We start from the raw sequence: 21,778 nt of genomic DNA on the forward strand, positions 1-21,778 counted from the left end.
GCACCGGCCTGCGGCAGGGGATGGCGAAACAACAAAGCCTGGAGAACGAGCAGAGGAGGGAAAACGGCGAGAGAAAAGTGGAAAGAAACCAACAAACCACTCCATTCAGGGGATTTAACCGTGGAGCTGAGCGCGGCCGGTTGCCACGGCGACTGCCAGGCCAGGACGGCCGCCGCCCATTGGCTGAGTTGTCAGAGCCAATGAGAAGGCGCGATGTTGGCGAGGTCTTAAGATGGCTGCCGGGCGGCTAGCTCCGGAGCGGTGAGTAGAGCTGCTTGTGGGGCTGACTCCCGGGCTGCTCGGGCTCCGGCGTGAGGGGTGGAGGAGCGCCCGGTTCGGGGAGTGAGGGGGCCAGTGTAGGAGCCTCACAGCCTTTCGCCCGAGCCGCCCCGGCCTGGGCCCGCGGGAGCGTCGGCGGGCCTGGCCTCCGATGTGCCGAAGAGGCGTCGCAGCGCCTTCCCCAGCCTGTTAGTTGGAGAGGGTTCTCCGCCCTGCGCGGCTCAGGTGAGAGGGTGAGGAGGCTTTCGGTTAGAAACAGGCTTCCATTTACAATTGCTGTGTCCCGGGAAAGAGCTGCGGCTAATGGGAGTGTCCGCAGGCTAGACCTCCTGTCCCGGAACCTTCGGCGCCTAGTGCTGTGTCGGGGGCGGGAGTCCGGTTTGGGGACCCGAGTGACGCTGCCCCCAGAGCGCCCGCCGAGTTCCGGGCTGGGCGGCCCAGCAGGAAGAGGTTCCCTTGCTAGAGCCACCCTCTTGCAGTCTTGAACGTAAGTATTTTCACAGCGGCGTCCGACTTAAAATGAGCCTCGTTATGTTACTGGTTAACTGCAAGTCATTCTCGGGTCTGAGGAAGTGTGTGTTCCACGGTTGAACTAAACAGACACCCTCTTTAATTAAAACATATGTATGCATGCAGAACCCTGCTAAACACATCAGTAGTTTGTTTATCTGGGTGATCGGATTGGTAACTTAAATCCGAAGGCAGGCCCGTGATTCACTTGTACTTCCTACCTTTTTGAGAAGAGGGAACACGTTTATTTTATGAAAGTAAACATGATGTTTACATTAATGTTGATGATACATTTTTAAAATTTTTTATTGTTGATAGTATTGATGATACATGTTTAAAAGTATTTTAGTTAAGTAACTTATTCCAAGCCATAGAAACTGATTATCATGTAAATTATTTAACACCCTCTTGAGATTGGTGTGTGTGGGGCGTGGCTTATGATTATTATACAAGTAAGGTTAAATTCATATCAGACAAGGTTCAGATTCCTGTGATTATTTCTAATTGAATACAAAATGTGGTAAATAAAACAGTATCATTTTGTGAAAATGGCATTGAAATTCTGGAATATCAGAGACAGGAGATATGAGACATTTACTCATTAAACTGCTTGGATTTTATCTTTGGGGTTTTGGTTATAGGCAGCTGCCTGGTTGGCCACAAATGTGACAGTATTACCAGAATGTGACTTTGATATGTGCAGTTTCGTGTAGCATCTTACATAGTTTTCTGTATTTAACAGTGGGGGAAAAATTTTCTTAATCAAATTTTAGCAAGTCTAGGATTATAGGCTAGACTCTTCAGACACTTCCAAATCTTTGTCTCTATCCTCTAAAAGTTTATAATTTGAAGTCATGAGTTCCATTTTTGTAAAATAAGTGGGTAACGGTGCATTACACAAGTCAGTTACCTTATTTGTAAAACGCAGTAACTCCTAGTGGGAGTACGGTTGTGAGCTTAGTGGTAAATCAGTACTTGTCACATCCTTTGTATATTATGAATAGCAATGACCTGCTCTGTTTCCCTTTCCTGGTTCTGTTTCTTCTGTCATGATGTGTTTTCTTCTCTTTGAGATGTCCTGTGTGAAGTGCAACTAACTGGAAACTCAATTTTGGCTGTGACAGCTAGGTTGAGGAGAGGGGTCTAATCACTATTGCATCTCACTGGAAGAGGATGGAGTATTGCAGCAAAGAGTGAGGTGACTGAGTATTTGGGCACAATATTAAGATCCATAAAGAAACATTTGAAAGCTGCCAGACATCTCAGGGATCATCTGATCAGACTTTCATTTTATAGCTTAAACATGGAGACCGGGCAAAATGCAGTGTCTTGCCCACAATTAATGTTGCTTAGAACTAGGAACCTGTCTTCAACATTCAAAACCAAGTCTTTTTCTCCTGTACCAGCTGTTCCCCATCCTTTCACAACCCCAAACGCCTTTTATTATAATTTGATACCTCTCTGGGTGCCATGTTGTGAAAGATTGTGTCTATTAACGTATATTCATTAGTGCGTGTTTTTTTGAAAAATAAAAATCAGGTCTGTAGCTACCAATCAGACCCTCTGATCAACGAATATGTGGTGAATAATGCTTCGTTGATTTTAAGTCTCCTCATGTAGATGTGGCTGATATTGTTTGAGGGGGAAAAATGTTGGGCTTTGAATATTGAAATTAGCTTAGAGACCTCCATTACTATCTTCATAAAACTTTATAAAAACCTTAGATTAGGAATTGCTGAACTGTGTCATGTTCTTGATGCATTGCGATCTGCCAAGTGTGCTAAATAAATAGTGTCTGTGGTTTTCAAGGGCAAAAGAAAACCCAGCCATTCAGACTAGAATGATACATAAATATTTTCAGTTCATAGTAAATTGTGTCAGCCCAGGACTAAAGCTGTGTTCTGTGTAGTATACACAGAATTTTTTAAAAGAATAATTGTGGGAAGGAAAATAATCTTTACTTCAGAAGTAGAGAGTGTATGAGATGGTGAAGGTGATATTTAAAACCATAGAGTAAAAATGGCTTCTGAATCATTTGCATCTTTTGTGGGGCAAAAATGGTTGAATTAAAAATTGTTTTAATTACAGACTTAAAACTGATAGGTTTTGTATTAATACAGGGACTGTTGTATAGATCTGGCTAGAACGTGCACTAAAAAACCTTAAGTTTCCAGTTTTCTGGTATGCCACGTCTCCTGGGAATGGCCTGAGTAGTTTTCACATTTAAAGGGTAATTTGGAGTGATCTGCTTTAAAATAAAGGAATACCCACTGGTAGGTGTGGCGGGAGAGACGCTCCAGAGAAACAGAGAATCAGAATAGCCAAAACAGAAATAACATGAGGCCTTTCATAGTATCATTGGGAATGTGTGAAAGACACATCTATGCTATGAATAGAAAACGGTGTTTTCGAACATGAGCCCAAAGCATGTCACAAGCTGCCATTCCATATTGGCTGATTTACAGTCGAGCTTCTGGCCATGGGGCTGCTCCACTCTGCAGGCTCCTGTGTAGAATGTCGGCTCCATGAAGTTAGGCATTTTTGCCTGTTTTGTACACTGCTGTCGCATGTCTTGAGTGCCTGGCACACAGTGGGCATGCAAAAGATACTGTGGATAGGGAAAAGAAACGGTGGTTGCAAGCATAGAAGAATCCCAATTATGCTAAAGCTATATTTGAAATTTGTTACTACACTTAAATCCTGAAATGGAAAATGAGCCTACAGGTATATTATATGCCAGTATCAAAGTCATGATGGAACTTATTATTGCTCCCCTCTCCCTGCTTTTCAGAAGAGTAGAAATATTTTTATTAATAACATAACATCTGTTTTTTAATATTGGTGTATTTTAAAGATGTCCTTTGTGCTAATAGAGCATCTCAAGATGACCTCCATTCCAACTTTTCAAATCCTCAGGCTGGTGTAGGGATGCATCCAGGTTTTATGGGGCCTGGAGCCTATATAATTTTGGGTCTCTAAAAAGAAAGAATATGTATTCTAAATATAAAATTAGGTATAGTGTTTTGTGCAAATGAGCCTTGAAGCTTAAGCCCCATTATCTTCATGCTGATTTGTTTCTGGGTTTATTGCTCTATTTAGAAAACCAGACACCAACATTTTTTATAGAAACTTTATGTCAGCTCCTGGAAATCAGTGAAGTCAATGATTTGCATCAATTGTTAAGCAAATGCACTTCAAACGTGAGAAACTTCAAAACTACCTTATGAATGAATGCTGTCAAAATGTACATAGCCACAGGAATAATAATAGCAGAAAAGAACTTAGTACTGATTGAGCCCCTAGAACCTCCTAAATACTGTTGAGTGTTCTCATGGCTTATCTCATTTAATCCTCAGAATAAGCCTGTATGCATTATAATTACAGATGAAAAAACGGAGGTATTAAAAATGATTTCCATATACTCCTAGTATATGGTAGACACAGGATTACAATTGGAGCAGTTAGATGTCAGACCCTTCCTCTTAAAAAGCCAGAATATTTTGGTGAGGATGCTTCAGAGAGCTAACAGCTGATGAGTCTGGACCAAAGTGGCAGGAAGTAAGATCTGATTGTTTGGACCTGGGAGGAGGTCCTTAAAGTTATTAGGAATCAATTATTCAGAGTTATGGAAAAGCCCTTGATGTCTTTGTCTCAGAGATTAATGGTGGTGGTTTTGTTACTAGATTAATTAATCACAATACGGGGTAGAAGACTTAGCAGAAAAGATTTCTATTCATTTTATTCCTTCAGGTTGATAGTAAACATGAGCAGTGCAACCCACTTCTCTGTTTCAGGCATCTTTTAAACAAAATGGATTTGGCTTAATATGTATTCTAAAATAGACTGTGCCATTATAGTGAAAATGTACTCAGTTATCTTAATTTGAACAAATTGACTACAACTCCAATTTTTAAAAATAATTTTTATTAAACTTAACACTAGCTGATGGTTCTCTCTACAAATGGACACTATAGCTAATGCTGAATATTATTTTGAACTTTAATATTAGTTTACCAAATATAGTATGTTTATGTTAAAATGTTAGGACTATACTCCATTTAATATTAGTTTAGCAAATAGTATAAAATTTTAATCTAGGGTATTCTTTTCACCATCACACTTTCCTCAAACTACTTGTACAGCTTAAAAAATTTTTTTTTGAATAATTGTTTTCCTGCTCCTTAGTAAGTCCCCTGAATGTTTTATACATCCAAATACAGGTGAAACATTCAATTTTGTTTTCTTCTCTAGTTGTTATAGCTTGAAATATAGGAATATAGTTCTTAAATGGCCTGCAGTGTATATTGTTAGGTTCTTATCATTCTTGAGCAATGGATGCTTTTACTGGATTTTCTTTTTTTTTAGGCAAAATTATGCGTATAATAGAGACTCAAGGTCCTTTATTCTTAGGTCATTCACCTATAGATGTGTCTTGTAAAAACTTGCTAAACTGCTTTACACTTTTTATTTATACAAGCAAAGTTTAATTTTAATATGGAGGGCATATCCCATTATAGATTTTTAAAAAGTTTAGCTGGACTGTTCCCAAACTATAGGTATAATTATTAGACTCTGGGATGTCATTTAATGGTTTTAAAATTCTTTGCATGCCTACTTTAAATAGGTCTAAATTTACCCCTTTCCCTTTAGAAGAAAAGATGTGGAGTGGGCTGCTACCTCCTGGCCTAAATGAAAGTGATGTTGAGTTGAATTCTGAGGATGAAGACACAATAGAGAACTCTGGACCTAACTTACAGGAAGATGAAGAAGATGGGACCATTACAGAAACAGAGATCACAGATTTCCCTGCAGATGGACCAGACATTGAAGCAGAGGCGAATGTAAATGCATATGAAGAGTGTCCTTCTGGAGTTCCCTTACATATATGGAATGTAGGTTTTCTCTGATGTGTGCCTATTATAGCCTGTGTTTGCACATGCCTGTGTGTCTCTGCCATGGTCAGGATGTACATGTTCTTGGGAGGTAATAGGTAGGAAAAATTCACCCAGAATTCTTTTATTACCAGGTGGGTCTTTGGTCATTCCATTGGCCACTCAGATATTTGCTTTCATTTTTGTTTTGTTTTTCATAAAAAGGGGAAGAAAGCATTTAGTAAGATTAGCTACTTTGCCTAACATGATACAGGAGGAATTTCTATCTTAATTTTATCTTTTTGTTATCTATGAGCCATTGAATTTTACTCTTAGATCATCAGTTTGGCTTATCTAGAAATATCTAGAAATAAAGTAAGATGAAAACTCAGGTTGTGAAAGAACCTTGGAGAATATAGTATCTCAAGAAGAACTTAAATACATGTTTATAAATACTAGAATATAATAGTTTTATTGTGTTATTTTTTGATGTATGTGTTGCTTCAAAATATATTTGCTTTTTTTTACTTTTATGTAGAAATTTCAAGAATTGCATAAAAAACATTCTGAACAGAAAATCTCATCTTCAGGATTCAGAAGGAAAAAAAGAAAACGCTCCAGAAAAGGTATTTTGTTTTAATTCAGGTTGTCAATAGTGCTAATGTTAAACTTCGACTAACTGAGCTCATTAATTTTTAATAAATGTAATTTTGAAATAACACCGAAATACTTAGCTATTAACACTGTGAATACTTTTCAGGTAAATTGAAGAATGAAGAAGAATCTCATAGGTAGGTGGAATTGAAATTGTTTGTCTATTCTAGTTAGTATTTGTAGAATTTGTACAAATAGTTAAATTAAGTACCTCTGAAACATAAGAACTAGTTGTAATATAATTGTAGTAACCAATTAAAAATAGTAAAAATAAAAATGAGTACATTTAGTGCAAAATGTATTGTTTATCTTTTTATAGTGAACAGTCCCCAAGTGAAACCCGGTTGAAGGAACTTACTCAGTATTTTGGAGTCAATGACAGGTTTGAACCCCCTGTTAAAAAGAAAAAAATTGAGAAGGTAACGTGTTGTTGATTTTTTTTCATTGCATCTTATATTACTCAGTAGAAAATGTTTGTAATTAACCTTACCAAAGATAGTTCTCATTAAGTGACTGTTAAAATGTCTACTATGGGCCAAACAAGGTGCTAGATAAAGAAGTAAATATATAGTTACAAATCATAAACAAAAACTGTTAAGAAGGAAATGAATGGGGTATTGTGAAGAAATTCAAATGGAGGCCCCACTTTAGCTTGTTGTGGTCAGGGGAGAAGATTTAGATGGGGCCTCCAGAGTTCATTGTGGGGTGTGGGTAATATCAGCAAGCAAGAATAGAATAGACTGTTGGTAAAATGAAGCAGGAGCTTGGAGGAGAGTCTGAGCTTTAGAAACACATTTGGGAATTGTCGGTCTATACATAGATGATATTAATACTGAGTAGAGGCTTGAATGCATGAGTATCTTACATATTCACATACAGGAATGATGAACAGATTCCAGCAGCATGAAAACAGACCACTGAGTGGTAGGGCTAGAGCACAGGGTCCTGCTTGGTGAAGCCCAAGTATATTGTACCCTGTGTGTGCAGACAAATGCCTCCTTCGTGGGTCATTGCTGTAAATGACCATGTGCATAGAGATCATTACCATTTTCTGATTAATCAGTATTTCTCATGAAAAACCTGATTTTCACCCATCGCTGGGTGGTGTTGCATCATTGAGGGCATATGCACTAAGGAACTCACACAACAGAATTTTACATCTGAACTTGTGATTCCAGCTTTGTCAAGTAGAGGAGCTGGACTGTGACCTTACCAGCCATGCTCTTTGTAAAGTGCTGTTAGCTTATGGTGTTAGGCGATGGAAATGTTTACCTAAGGATGATTTTGTACTAATGTAAGCATTTGGAATGTTAATATCTTCTAAAAGAGCTGAAAAAAAAAGTTGAACATACAAGTGGAATTGTAGGATATTTCTAGGAGAGGATTTTGGTCATCCAAGCCAATAACTGGTTTTCTTTAAGGAAACAGACACGTAAGAATTAAGTACCTCATTTACCCAGAGCTGTGACCACATTTCCTGACTCCTAATCCAGTGTTTTTTCTACTCTATTATGCCATCTCCCTGCTCCAAATGGCTGGGTAATGGAGGTTGATTGATGGTGAAGAGATACATTTATAATTTTAGATGATTTATTTTTAAGTGAAAATTATACTTTTAAGCTCAGAAGTTCATACAAGTTTCTAGAAGAGGGGAATGATCTTTGTGATATTAACTTGTAAGCTGTGGCCCATCCATGATAGTCAAAGGGAAGTAGCAAGTTGACTGAATAAACAGACCACTGGTTTATTCTTGGGCATTGGTGATAAAATAGGTTGGATTCCCCTCTGCTCACTGACCTGCGTTATTCTATGTCTAGAGTAAGGGAATATGGCACCCAGATGATCCCCATCTCAGGAAGCCTACCTAATTGGAGGGCCACAGCAGAGCCGCCATGTGGAATACGCAGGATAGGCTCAAGAATGGTTGCTGTTAGACCAGGTTGCTGAGATGAAAGAATGGAGAGCAGGTCTGGGTTGAGGTGTCAGGCTACCCCAGAATTTGTGGTACAGGGAAAGTTAAAGTTTGGTATTAATGTTTTGTTTCACATATCTCAGTGGCATTTGAGGAGATACCTAATGTTCTATGTAGGAAGGAGAGGCCATTGTTTTAGTATTTCTTAAATGAAAATAGTTTATTTTGTCTATAAAAAGAAATATTAATTAAAATGTTCCAGGTGCAGGTACTGAGATCCTATTATGAAGGGAATTGGGTGCCATTCAAAAGGAGTAAGAAAGTGGTATTGTTTTAAGCTGGATAATGACATGGTATCCGCTTAAGAAAGATAGAAGACTAATTTGGAGATGGTTATAATCTTTCAAACGAGATTATGACGCCCGAAGAAGCACAGAAAGGAGAAATGAGAGACACTACAAAAACAGAGTTAAATTAAGAGCACAGGATTGGAGGCATTGAAGCTGACTGAGGATTTTATCAGGGGTGACTAATAGGGTAGTCAGCTCTAAAGGAGAAGCAGGGCGTAAGTGAGGAACTTGTTTTTAGATATAATTAAAAAGGAAGGACACTACCTTCAATATGAAGATAACTAGGAGTAGCTGAAGCTGTAGATCTTGATAAGGTGAAAGGTCAGATGCTTTAAATTATATAGAGACCCAAAGCAGCTTATAAGAATTAATTGAAGGCCTAGGATTGAATTACTGTGTGAAATAAGAGGAAGAAGAAGAAGGGGTCAATCACAGAAATCGCAGGAGTATTATCATTAAGGGGCAACAAGAGATAAGGGGCTTCAAAGGAGATTGAAGATAGATATTTGGGGGGATAGAACCAGGATGTAGTTAACATAAAAGATGCTCAGGTAAACGGACAACAGTCGGTGTCTCCTGTGACTATAGAGGGTTAAGGTTGGAATGAGATGACATCAGGGCAACTGCTAAGTGTTTTAGAAGAGAGAGAAGTAGTACTGACATAGGAAGAAATCAGTTTGAGGAAAGAGGCTGAGTCATCCCATCTAGTCCCTGGTCCAGAATGGGGAGGACAAGCTTGTTTGTAGGATGAAAGAAAGATGAAGAAAAGAGAGGGGGTAGAAAATTTAAAGAGCAAGGTTCTAGATAGCATGAAAGCAGATGGGATTATGGTGAGCACAGGAGGTGGGATTAGGCTTGCAAGAGAGATGATTCTTTCCTGGAGGCAGTAAGGAATGAAGAACAGAATTCTGAAGATAACTCTTTTTTGAGGTGGATGAGAGGAAGATTGTAGAAAGGACATACATATCCTTGGTTCTTCCCCCCCCCCCCCCTTCCTTCCCCTGCCACGGGCTTCCAGTGGGGGGTAGAGTTACAATCTGAAAAGGAAGGAGGTAGGGTTGAGGGTATTTGGAGTAATGGAAAAGACATGTAGCAGTGTTGTAGAGGAATGTGGAGACTTTGAAGGGAGAATTGAGAGCCCACCCAGCTGAATTTGATAAATGGCTTTTAGTGAAGCCAGGGATTGAGTTATTTGATTTTCTCTGACATTGCTGAAACACCTAGATGTGAAAGTAGTAGAAAGAAATGGTTGGGAAAGCCTAAACAAGATAAGATGTTGGAAGAAATTGAAGGCATTGCTTAGGTCAGTGGTTCTCAAACTGTAGCCTGCTACATAGTCTTTGCTAGCAAATGTTTGTTTGCCTTTCTTTTCTGCCTTTAAGTTTCAGGTTTTGTGTCTTTCTAGTCGGGCCTTGAAAAGAGCATAGACCAGGCTGTGGAAGAGTGGAATATCGAGAAGGCCGAGGAGCTCAGCAACCAGCTGGCTACCCGAGAGGTACGTTAGACTTTGCTTATTTCCAAATGTTCTAAAATGAATGGACATTTTTATGATCGTAAGTACAGTATTCAGATATTTGACCTACGATTTCCCTTCCTGTCCATTTTCTTCCCTCTTGTTCTGCCATTTATTTACAAATATTTTTGTTTTTAATGTTTTTAAATTAAGTCTAAAACATATGGTGCAAATATTGCATGATTTTACCTAGTTCAGAGACCTTTTTGCCCCTTATGATGAAAAGGCTAGCTACTAGCTTTCTTTTTCTGTTTGCATCATGTACCCCAGTTTACCTCTTCCAGAGGAGAGTTATATATAACTCCCTGTGTATTATAATGCCACATCTCTCAATGTTTTTCTAACCCTTGCTCCCCAGAATGCATTCTTACTTTATATTCTGCACATTTCCCTCAGCCCTAAATAATTTTCAGTCTTTAAAAAAAAGGTATAGTTTATAGTATAAAACGAATAGATATATTGAATATTCTTTTTCCAAGTACACACAGGCTTCTGGAAGATTCTGACTTGCACCTTCTGGGGGGAATCACTGCTAGGTGTTGCTAGGCAAGGGCACACGTAGAATAAAGAGCTCCTATTGGCATAAGTTTTGTTGTTGCTATTGTTTTGTAAATTTTTTTTGTCCTTGCTACTGTAGCTTTCACTTTCAGCATCTCTCCCCTTTCTTCATTTTATTCTCAAGCTGTAACTGCTCCATGGGTTTGAGTATGTGGGCAGCATCATCAGCCGTCTGTTGTAAACTGCTGGCCGAGTATACTGTTCTTTCTTACTCACCTGCAGGTGAGCGTTTTCTAACAGACTAGTGATGAAGTTACTATTTTAATAAATTTTTCTATGGAAATACTATTTCACTCTTACATTATTAGATGTCAAAAATCTATCGATGGCTGTTAGTTTTCTATTTTTGGCTGCCAGCTGTAAGTATTTTGTGAGTTTTATATTTTTATGTAGGTAAAAAACAAGTCCAGTAGTGAGGCTTAGGGATTTAGAAGTTATCTTTCTTTCCTGAAGCTTAAATGATGCCCTGGGAGGAGACAGGTCACCTGTGGCTGTGTGTCAAGCAGCGGTTAACTCCACCTTGTCTGCCTCACCCGTGCTCCTCGTGAGCTTTCCTTTCTCTGCCCCGCGCAGCTGCTTGGGAGGCTGCACAGATGTGTGCCTTAGAGGCTGCAGAAACAAATGTGTGTTTCCTTGGAGGATATTCGGTTTCTAGTTTTGCTTTGTCATACTGCTATTTTGGAAGTGGGAATTGTATAATACAGACTAGGTGTTTTCCATTTTAAGGGCTGTTATTTTCTGTCACACTTACGACAAATGTGATTGCTATAGGAATACTGGCTATTTTCAGCATTTGTAAGGATAGTAAACATTTTTCTCAAGTGCTCTTTTTACTTTCATACAAATATAGTGCTTTGTTCTACTACAATAAATTAAATTTATATAGTGTGGGGTTAGAGAATTCTGATTAAAAGAAGACAATAATTTGAGTCCTATTCTTTGTATAAGTGGAAAAACATCTGGAAGGTGTTTGCTGTTCAGACATAGACATTGGAAAGATACTGATGCTATGTTAATTAAGTGCCCATGAAGAATAAAGCAATCAAGATGGAATTTCTGAATAAATAGTTTAGTTTGAGATTTAATTTTTTATATTTATCCCTTTGCTGTCAAACACCGTGGAGATGAGAGATGGGATTTTGAGAAGGAGGTAATTGTGAGTTGGGACAGAAACCCTTTGTAATTAAATGTATACATGCGTGGTGAGTACCCTTTTGGAAATCAGGTATGTTGGTTTTTAATCAGGAGCATTTTCTTTTTTCAAGAAGCAGTGACTGGGGCCAGCTGATAAAGCCTTTGCTCAGAGGCACAGATCCCAGAGTTCTTTAAGCCTTTTCTAACCATAATAAGTGAAACTAATTTTTGATGTTTAACATTTATAAGCCTGTGAAACCAATAGGGCAGGCCCAGTACTGAGAAAAATGAAGCCAGAAGTAGAGCCATGTTTGGGGGGATGGGCCTTGAATATAGTTCCTCAAAAATATGCCAAAATAAGGCTGTCAGTGCCCTGTGGTTGTGACAAAGCAAGTGCGTGTTTTTCCAGAATCGCCTTCCCTTAAGTTGATGGTAACCTTAAGGATGTCTGTGATCTGAATCTGTACAGAAGCGGGTTCAGTGTTTAAAGCCTAGATTGTGCTGTTACCTTTGGTTTTGCCATGTGGTAATGTGCTTTGGGACTCCCTACAATTATGGAGGAGAGATGAAGTGAAAAATATACTTGGGTTTGTGTCATACTGATGAAACTGTTTAAAAAGTTGTTTTTTAAAAAATATTATTTGTACACACACACACACACACACACACACACACACACACACACACACGTATTTGAGCACATTTGTGGCTTGTTAACCTCAGGCCTGAATTGGAAGTACATTCCATTCATTATTGATAGTGATCCTTTGAAAGTGCCATCCTCTGGTACTAATTTGCAAGTATTGATATGCACATCTTTGTTAAGGCCTAAAACCTTCCATTTGGAGTAATGATATAATGCAGGCCAAAGGCAATGACTTCCACCATTAGTGCTGTTGGACATAGTGTTTTTTTACAACCTAATCAAGGTCTCAACAGTATAAATGATAAAAATATCCCATTTTAATATTACTTTTTAATAGATAAAAATACTACATTGGCAGTATGAATTAAACTAAGAGTTTTATTTTGTATTAATTTTTTAAAATAGACTACTTAAATGTTTGGATTCTAAAACATAGGTAAAGTTAATGTTGAAATAATAATAGTTTGTTAATATTTAAAATAACAAAGGTAGGAATGGCTTTTAAAAAAAAAGTTTGAATTGATTGAGTTATATTTTTTCCTAGCTAAACAAATTAAGTGCTGTCTTAGATTTAGGCAGGTTATTAATTTGGAGCATACAACTCTGTTTTCAGAGCAGTTTCCTAGAAAATCTGAAGGCATTCTCATTGAAGAGGGGGATATATACATTGAAGGGTAGTTGCTGCATGTTGAATGGACATCTCAGAAGTGGTCCTTCATCAGAAATGCTGCAGATGCCAGAGTGCTTATTCTAGCTTTCAGAATTTCCCAGTACAGTTCACTGTTAGGCTTGGTTTCCCTACCAGGATTCTGGCTACAGTTCGCCCTTTTTATTCTGGTGTAGTTTTATGGTGATGCACATGCCATGTTGTCTTGATGGAATAAGAGCTTGAATTACTGTTCCCTCTTTCAGACTCCCCACCCCACCCCCCCAAAAAAAACACAAAAAAAACCCCCACCTCTTCCCAAATAATATAATTTTGATAGGTTTAGCTATCAAAGTACATGAAGCATTATCATATCTAGAGTTCAGGATTGAAACATTCGTTTACATTTTTGGAACAGAAATGCTGCCAAACTTGGTAAGTTTAAAGTCACTTCCCATCAGTGCTGTTTTCAGAGCTCTGATATTTTAGGAAAGGTAAGCTGAACTGAAAGACGTACTACAATGAAGGAAATTTTGTGGTTCGACACCCTTTATTCTATAATCCAGAGCAGAGTTAGTTTCTTCCTATTTTTGTGAATGGGTAGAACTATCTTAACAACCATGTTTCCAAGATAAAATCATTCAGATATGAAGCTGAACATATATTCCAGTTAGCTACTGTAAGAACCTGTGACTTTATGAAGAATGGTAGGTACTTTCCATTTCATTAATTATTGTGATTTCTAGCCACTGAAGATTGTGTAAACAAAGTAAAAGGGCATTAAACATTACTCATTTGTATATTAAGAATTTAAAGTTAAATATCTCCATTTCATTATTTGTGTAGAAACGACATCATTCTGTTAATCTAGTACTAGGGGCTTATATGAAGAATGCATTATTTCATTATAAAGTCATCTAATGCCTGCTAAATATATTTTATGGCCTTCTTTGAAATTTTACTACTCTGCCTTCTGTCGTGTTTTTCCTCTTTGCAGTTAGACAGAGTTTAGGGCCATTTTCTTTGTGGTACACTTCACCGATCAGCAGTGGGAAAGAATACAGGACTCCGGGGAGAGAAAAGCTCGCACTCTTCTTTCTGCTAGTCAGCAGCTAGATCAGCTACCTGGGCAAGTTGGCCGCTCTCTGCCCCCTGGGGGTCTGTGTCTGTTAAGGATCGTCTAGAACGGACTCACTTTCATTAACTTTGGTTGTCTTAGTGGCTTTTTATTTTAAATGTTCGTCTGTGTATCAGTTTGTAGTCTGCGCATAGAATGGGGGGGCCTTTTAAATGGTGATTTTCATACCTTTGAAGCCTTGTTCTCCTTAGTTTTCAGAAGTAATTCAGTTTTCTCCTATAGATGAACAATTAGCACAATGCATGAAAAATAAACTATTCCTATGCAGGTAAGGGAAGACTTCATTGAGTTCCTTTATATTGAAGTTCAACATATGTTCATTCTCACTAAAACGTTGTGTAGCCTTGAAGTTGGAGCATTTTAACATGGGAAAACCAAAAATGGCACTGAGTGGTGGGTTTTCCTCGCAGGTTTTTGGGTGAGCTTGCTTAGATTCATTGCATTGAGGATGTTTTCTTTTAACCTTTGGGGTCTGAGTGGATGATCACCTAGAATGGTGTTCCTTATGCTCCCTTTTCATTATGTTTATCTGTGCTTTTAAAAAACCTTAAGAAAAGATTTCAGATGTTACAAGTCTAATTAAAGAGACAGACAAAGCACAGTTTATACTGTAGATTTTTTCTGCAGTTCAATTAATCAGCATGTTTTCTCTTTTAATTAAAACCATTTTAGTAAATTAAAGCCCACAGCAAAACACATATATAATTTGTTTGTAATTAGCTCTTAATTGGTGGTAGTTGAAGCTTAGCACCCTCGGTTTCTTTCTTCATGATTGCCATTTTATTAGCAGCCAGTCATTAATTAATCTTTTTCTAATTAGCTTATAAAACTGTTGATGGCACATTATTGTAAATGTGATTTTAAGTTCAAAGCTTGTTAATAAGCTTTCTTACTTAGAAGAACAGAGATAAAGAAATTGCTGAAAACAGCACTACAGTTCTTTTAAAAAAAACTGTCTTTTTTATGGGGAATGTGTAAAGCATCTAACAGCTTATGGTTAATTTTTTAATGCTTTTTTCCCCTTATGAATGGATAAGTTGCTTGAATATAAATGTCTATATCCAGAAGTAATTTCAATAGTATAACATCTTTTCTCCCTCCTTTGGAGTACTGTAATCTACTTATAATTCGAAGCCTTAATAGTCATTATTAAAACAGGTGTTATATAAACTATTGCACTATGAAATCGAAGTTGATTATATGAATCAAAGTATATCTTCTCACATATCACAGGCCAAATACATTTTTTAACTATTGCAAGGTGAATCATACACACACAGATATATACACAATATATTTGATACTTGTGTATAATAGATCTTTATGATGTGTTTTAAAAACAGGATTTGTTGGGTTATACTTAGAAATAAAAACCATTTCGGTTTAATTGATATGAAGGTGTAGGTATTAAATAATAGGTGTTTGTGCAGTTGCACATGCACATAGATGTGGTACACAAACTTGCACCGCTGTGCATGCACATTTTCAGATGACAATGAAATGAGGCTATTTTCTGTAATAGAGAGGACATGATTTGATTTAAAGTCTGAATTTAAATGACGAGCTATGGCATAGTTTGTGTGCTGTTACCAGAGCTCCAGCATCCCAGGTATGACCCTGGAGAGGACGGTATGGATCCCGATGCAGACATCGGAATTTACCAAAGCACACACCATATTTAATTAGCCACGTCGTCTTCTTTATTGAAACAAACTACCAGTTTTATAAAACTCTTTTAACTGCATGGCATTCTGAGCTGTTTATCAGTAATAGTGCAAAGTTTTGAAAGCTATATAAAAATAAAGCATTATAAATCATTGGAAGTGCTTTTTCCCCCTTATTTGCTTTTTGAACTTTGCATGTTATTTCAACTTTGGCTGTTTCTTTGCTTGTTTATAAGGCCGCATTTTAGGGTGCCATGGAAGAGACTAGAAAGGGATAGCTGACAAGGAAAAAATTAAAAATTGGATAAAAAGTAAATGAATAATGTCATATTACCAAAAAGATGAGAGGCTAATTTGTGCTGACTTTTTGCTAATTTTGTTCAAGCCTCAAAATGAGGAGCTGTCACCCGTTCTGTGTAGCGCTGATGACAGTGCCAATGATCCATGAAATAAGCTGCCGCTGGCTTTGTTCTGATAAGAATGAACAAATCTGCACAGTGTTCGGCTCCCAGAATCTCATTTTCATACTTGCATGCAGGCTAAAAGAAATAAGCTGTTTGCAGACTTGATTAATCAGACATTGGAGGGGTTTTTGTCTCTTTGATCTCTTTCGTCTCCTAGGTAACTTGCTTGACATTAATGTTGAGCTTGAGTAAAGACAATCAGGAATTGTCGACCAAACTGATATAAAAATTAAAGACCTTGACACTTTAAGTACTCCAGTAATGGTTCCGCTTTACTTCAGAAAACATCTGTTTTCATTTAATTAAAGAACAAAAGGGAATGGCATAAATATTTTTCATAGAGACCTATTATTTCATAAAAAGTTAAAGTATGATAATTGGTATTTTTAAATAAGTGCCTTGAAAGTATTCAAAAGGGAGGAAAACTTTATAAATTTGTTACAGGCTAGTAATTTTGAGATGAGTAAAATATTTTATGGAATGGATAAGAAGTTTTTACAGTTGGGTTAGATTAAGCTGTTTGAATCAGATGCTTCAAATGATTATCAGCAAACTCTAGAATGGCAAGGTTTAGCAAGAAAAACTAACCTGATTTTGAAAGTTTGTCTTTTAAAAATCTCTACTATGTTACAAGATGTGCCATTATATCTGTTTTACAACCCAGTATGATTTACACATGCTAAACCTGTAAAATTGAAAGGAATTAAAAAAATGTCGCGGAGCATTTGCTTGAGGTTATGCAGACGCTTTTACAAATCTTCCAAGTGGCTGTAAAGATGAATGCCTCAAGGGTCCAGCCAGGGCCCTGCTTTTCCAACCAGCTAAAGCCCTTATCTTAAATCCAAGCAAAGTACCATTAATCTTTTTGAAAGACCTTTTATGGCTTTTAATATATCCCAAATTAGAACATTTTACACCCTTGGTTCCTGAAATATGGTGATAAAAAGCCTTTAGAGCTTAATTTTCCTTACCGCTTGCTCTGACCAATTTGCAGTTCTTTGTGATAATGTTTAGACACCTTAATTAAAATGCAGCAAAATATTGGATGTTCTATATGGAAAATGCTGATACTTTCGGCTACACATACAAGAAATTCTGTATATATTTTTATTCATTAAAAGAATTTTTCTTCCCACATTGTGTTGCTATAGTTATCTGATGACCGGAAACAGTTTTTTAATATAAAAACTATTGACCAGGCTTTTGTGATGTTCACTTAGGTATGAAGATGCATTTTCCTTTTTACAGGCGTGAAGGGGGGTTCCTGTTGGGCCTATATTATTTGTTTGTAACGCTGAAACATAGCGCGATCTTCTTTTATCTTCTGGAGCTCGGGTTAGTCAACTTGCCTGGGAAACGTGCTTCTCTCAACGCTCTTCCATAGAAGATCTTATTCTTCCGCATGTCCAAATACTCCCACTCCTTATATTCTCCACAAGAACAAGTGGAACGTTTACTTTAAGCATATGAAGGACACAAAATTGATATAACAGTTTTAGAAAATAACTTGGTCACATGGTTAAAGGTACATGCAAATATGTTTTGGGTCATTTTTATTTCATACTCAAAAAGTATAAGCTCAATTTAAATACAAGATAAACTAGCTGAGTGGTACTTTTGTTGGGGAGTTTACTTGGCAAAATTTGTATTTGATATATTATGCACAGGAATATAATTAAGTAGAAAAATATGGAGTTGTGTGTTTTACCCTTTGGAAGTGGGGACAGGGAAGAGACTGAACACTCAAGGTGAATGCGGATTGGCCCAGAGTGCATCTCGGTCACAGGTAGCAAGCTGTGTTTACAACGGCGGGCTGTTACTAAGTGCAATCACTGCTCTCCTGCACTCCCAGCCGCCTTGCATAGGTGGGACCATATGAGCAGCTCTGACCAGAAGACTGGGAGCAGAAATGACGTGTGTCACTTCTGGACGTAAGCTTTTGGGAGCCGGGGTGAGACCCTCTGGCCGGCTCTTGCTCTGCCACGGTGAACTCGGCTCAGAAGCCACATGCTGAGTCGCTGGCACCACAAGGTGGAGGAGAGCCCTGCCCGTCTGCTGACTTTTAAGTGAAACGAGAAAGGCAAGTTCAGCCAGTGAGATGGGGATTCCTCTGATGCTGCAGCATTGACTAGCCTGACCTGACAGGTGCTAGCCTGATTTCTCACCATGATAAACGGGTGGTTTTTCAGTGGATAGGAAATCCTGATAGGTCATCCCACAGCATCCTTCAGAGTTTCACTTCCTCTTTGGGTGATGTGCGACAGCTCTTTGATTCTTGGCCTTATTTAGTTGACTTAGGTGAACTTTTCTATGACAAAGAACTGGAAGTGAAAAGAGAATCAAGAGAACAGGCCCAGTCTTGAAGCAGTGTTCCTGACAACCCCTCTCCCAGCCCCGCAGTTTGAAAATGAGTCCTTTGTCCAGGGCTGTAGCTCCCGTGCCTAGAACAGTGCCTGGCAGAATAATGCATTTGTGCCCTTATAATTGTCAAATGCATGTCATCCTTGTGAGAAGGGATGGTGGCAGTCTTGGCGCTGCTAGTGTTGGTTTGCATTTTGAGAAGAAACTGGTCTGCCTTCTCCCGCAGCTTTCAAGTCACACTCGATCTTCTTTTCTTCGTTGACCTTCCTGTTGGTGTGACCACTTCCACACCTTCCAGGTTGCTTGTTTGTTTCCATTCTTCCTGTACACTTTCCTTGACTGAAAGATCAGATCTAGTTTTGCTCTGATTTAGAAACCCCAGGCAGGCTTGATTCCTACTCCTTCGTTTCACCCAAAGAAACCTCTCCAGGATCAACTGGAAGAAATGTCAGGCATGTCAGACCGCAGTGCTAACCCGGCCTCTCTCCTTACACATGCGCTCTTAACCACCTGCTGAGTCTCCTTATTGGCAAACAGATTCCTAACACTAGGGCTTCAATAGTTGACTTTAAGTGGCGGCCAGTCCTTTCTACTCTTGCTTAAGTCTGCTGCTGTCCACTAATGGGCATAGGCAGTCGAGTACAGGGATGGGAAAGGTAAGAAACAGCAGAGCTTTAGCCTTGGTTGTTTAGCCTGGGTTCTTACAGACGCTTTGGGGCCGTCCACACAGACAGGCACTGTTAGCTCAGAGCACCCAAACTACGTCCATGCTTGTCCTGAGACACTCCTGAGGGCAGCCCTGCAGCAGAGCTGGCAAAGCAGTGTGGTGCCTGTGGAAGCCGAAGAGCTGGGGCGGCAGAAGCAAAGACCGGTGGCTGAGTTAGAGAAGACGGCGTGGGAGAGGAGGTTTCATTTTTAAAAGTATATATATTTTTAGTGATTTCAGAGAGGAAGGGAGAGGGAGAGAGAGATAGAAACTTCAATGATGAGAGAGAATTGTTGATCGACTGCCTCCTGCAGGCCCCTACTGTGAATCGAGCCTGCAACCCAGGCATGTGCCCTGACCTGGCATCGAACAGTGACCTTCGGTTCATAGGTCAAGGCTCAGTGACTGAGCCATGCCGGCCAGGCAGGAGGTTTCATTTTGATTAACCCTTGTAGGTCTGGCAGATGGATGTGAGGAGGAGTATGAACTGAGGGACCAGCGGAGGCAAGACTTAGGTCCTGTCGTCCTGGTGCTCAGCCTTTTCACCTGTCAGTGAATTAAAAGCTGTTGCCCCTCATACACGTGGGTCATTAGCTTTCCCAGGTTTTATTAATGACATCTATGACCGCCAGTCAGAGCTTCTGATCAGCATGAGATAACTGGTGTGACCATACCGAGTGGCTGTAATTCTGGCCCGAAGCGAAGAAACGTGGTGTCTGTCAGTCTGTGCAGTCTCATCGGAATAACTGTTTGGCCTCCTGTTTGCTCAGATCGCTGCAGATCTTCACCACAACCTTTGTGGGCCCTCGAAGGGCCTCAGTTTGGGAAGCATTTCCACCCCGTGAGGGGTCTGGGGGAGGTAGTGGGCCACATCAATGTAGCCCTATAGTTTGGTGGTTCAAGGTATCCGGAGCATATGAATTTCTCATTTCTGGGCATAGCTTTCTTACCCTCGAGTTCTCAAGTATTTGTAGTCTTGTATTAGCTGGAATATTTATTTTCACTTTGCATTTTCTTTTTCTTCTTTCTAATTCTTAGCTTGGTGTGAAAATTGCCAAAGCGATTGCCTGCCATAACTTTGTAAAAGCCAAAAAAGAAGCTGAAAATTCACAGGCTGCTCGAAAAAAGAAGAAACTTGCGTGGGGGTAAGTTTACGGCTTTTAGTGGTGACGCTACGAGCTTCCTAGAAATGAACACATCCTGTGACACACTTTATGGGTCCAGTGTGTGTGTAATTGTTGCTCACTGTGTTCTTTGTACGTGTGCTGGATGTTTGTCAGATTGTAAATGAGGAGGCGTTTCTTCATCCTGTTAGATGTGTGTTTTGTAATCAGTGGAGTATGCGGACATTTAAGTTTATTTTACTTTGGCACTTAGTGAACATGTTACTTTAGTGAAGTATTTTAGAAAGAAATTGAGATGTTTATGTTCTTCATTTTAGATTTGAAGCAAAGAAGAGATGGGAAACCAAAAGCAACATGGGCTACATGTAACTTGCCAGAGTTCCTCAAGACAGCGTGCCTTTTCCTAAGTCTTCAATTGCTCACAAGACTGAAAAGATATTCCTGCTTATGTTAAACATGTCAGGAAATTGATGGAAGAAGAAAAAAAAAATAAGCATAGCATTTGGAGGGTGATCATCAGTCTTTTTCTAAAGAGTTCAGCCCGTTGAGGTGAATGGAACGGAGGGTTCTATTGCAGGAGTCTGAGTCCACGTACAGGGGAGAGATAGGCTTTATTTATTATTTATAGAGACCTGCAGTGTAATCGATTTCACTTTTCATCCGTTTGGTATAGCATAGCCGTTAAGCTCCTTGTACTTTCTTATCTGTTCTCAGTGCAACTGTACTCATTCTGGAATTGTGTTTTCAAGATTGGCATTTTTGTTTATAATGGATTCGTCATAAGTGTAAGAAAATCTCCACTGATAGTCTTTACAAATGACTTCATCTTACTGTTTTAAGAGTAATGATTGGTTCTTTATTGGGTGCAGTGGAGTTGATACTTGACAGTCACATAGTAAAAGCAATTGGTTGGTTTTAGTGGACTTCAGATAAAATATCTCAATAAAAAAAAGACAGCACGTAGTGTTTGGAGGATGATTGAAATCAGCTCTTGCTGGAAATGTCTTCCTAAATATCTCTCTCAGCCCAGCCATGTCATTCCTTAAATTACGAGATGATTCTTAGAAGCGAAAATGGTATAATTATATTAGAATGTTATAACTCAAGACAATATAACTTTGAACCTTCTAAGAATATGGTTTCATTGTTTTTACTCCTCTCCCCCAGTTTTCCTTAAAAGATGGGTGCGTTATGAGCTGAAAGAGAGGATTGGTGCGTGGGAAGTAGACTTCATCATGTGTGTGTCAG

The 21,778-nt window shown here is 38.8% G+C and overlaps 1 protein-coding gene across 11 annotated transcripts; it reads left to right on the top strand.

Annotated features, from left to right (window-relative positions):
• Nucleotides 1–12: 12 nt before the first annotated feature.
• On the top strand, nt 13–21,489 carry FAM204A (family with sequence similarity 204 member A). 11 transcript variants are annotated; one of them, XM_080642911.1, is made up of 9 exons: nt 203–261; nt 1,863–1,987; nt 5,440–5,681; nt 6,199–6,286; nt 6,421–6,451; nt 6,634–6,733; nt 9,982–10,071; nt 20,445–20,551; nt 20,848–21,489. In XM_080642911.1, exons 3-9 carry the CDS (start codon nt 5,448–5,450, stop codon nt 20,897–20,899), a joined length of 702 nt encoding a protein of 233 aa, XP_080499037.1. In that variant the 5' UTR covers nt 203–261; nt 1,863–1,987; nt 5,440–5,447; the 3' UTR covers nt 20,900–21,489. The 11 variants fall into 11 exon arrangements, with proteins under 11 accessions (XP_080499032.1, XP_080499037.1, XP_080499038.1 ...); XM_080642912.1 differs by having other exon boundaries at nt 1,914–1,987; XM_080642908.1 differs by having other exon boundaries at nt 211–261; nt 5,440–5,624.
• The last annotated feature ends 289 nt before the right edge of the window (nt 21,490–21,778 follow it).

Source organism: Plecotus auritus (genome assembly GCF_963455305.1).
Source record: "Plecotus auritus genome assembly, chromosome: 9".
NCBI classification, from domain to species: domain Eukaryota; kingdom Metazoa; phylum Chordata; class Mammalia; order Chiroptera; family Vespertilionidae; genus Plecotus; species Plecotus auritus.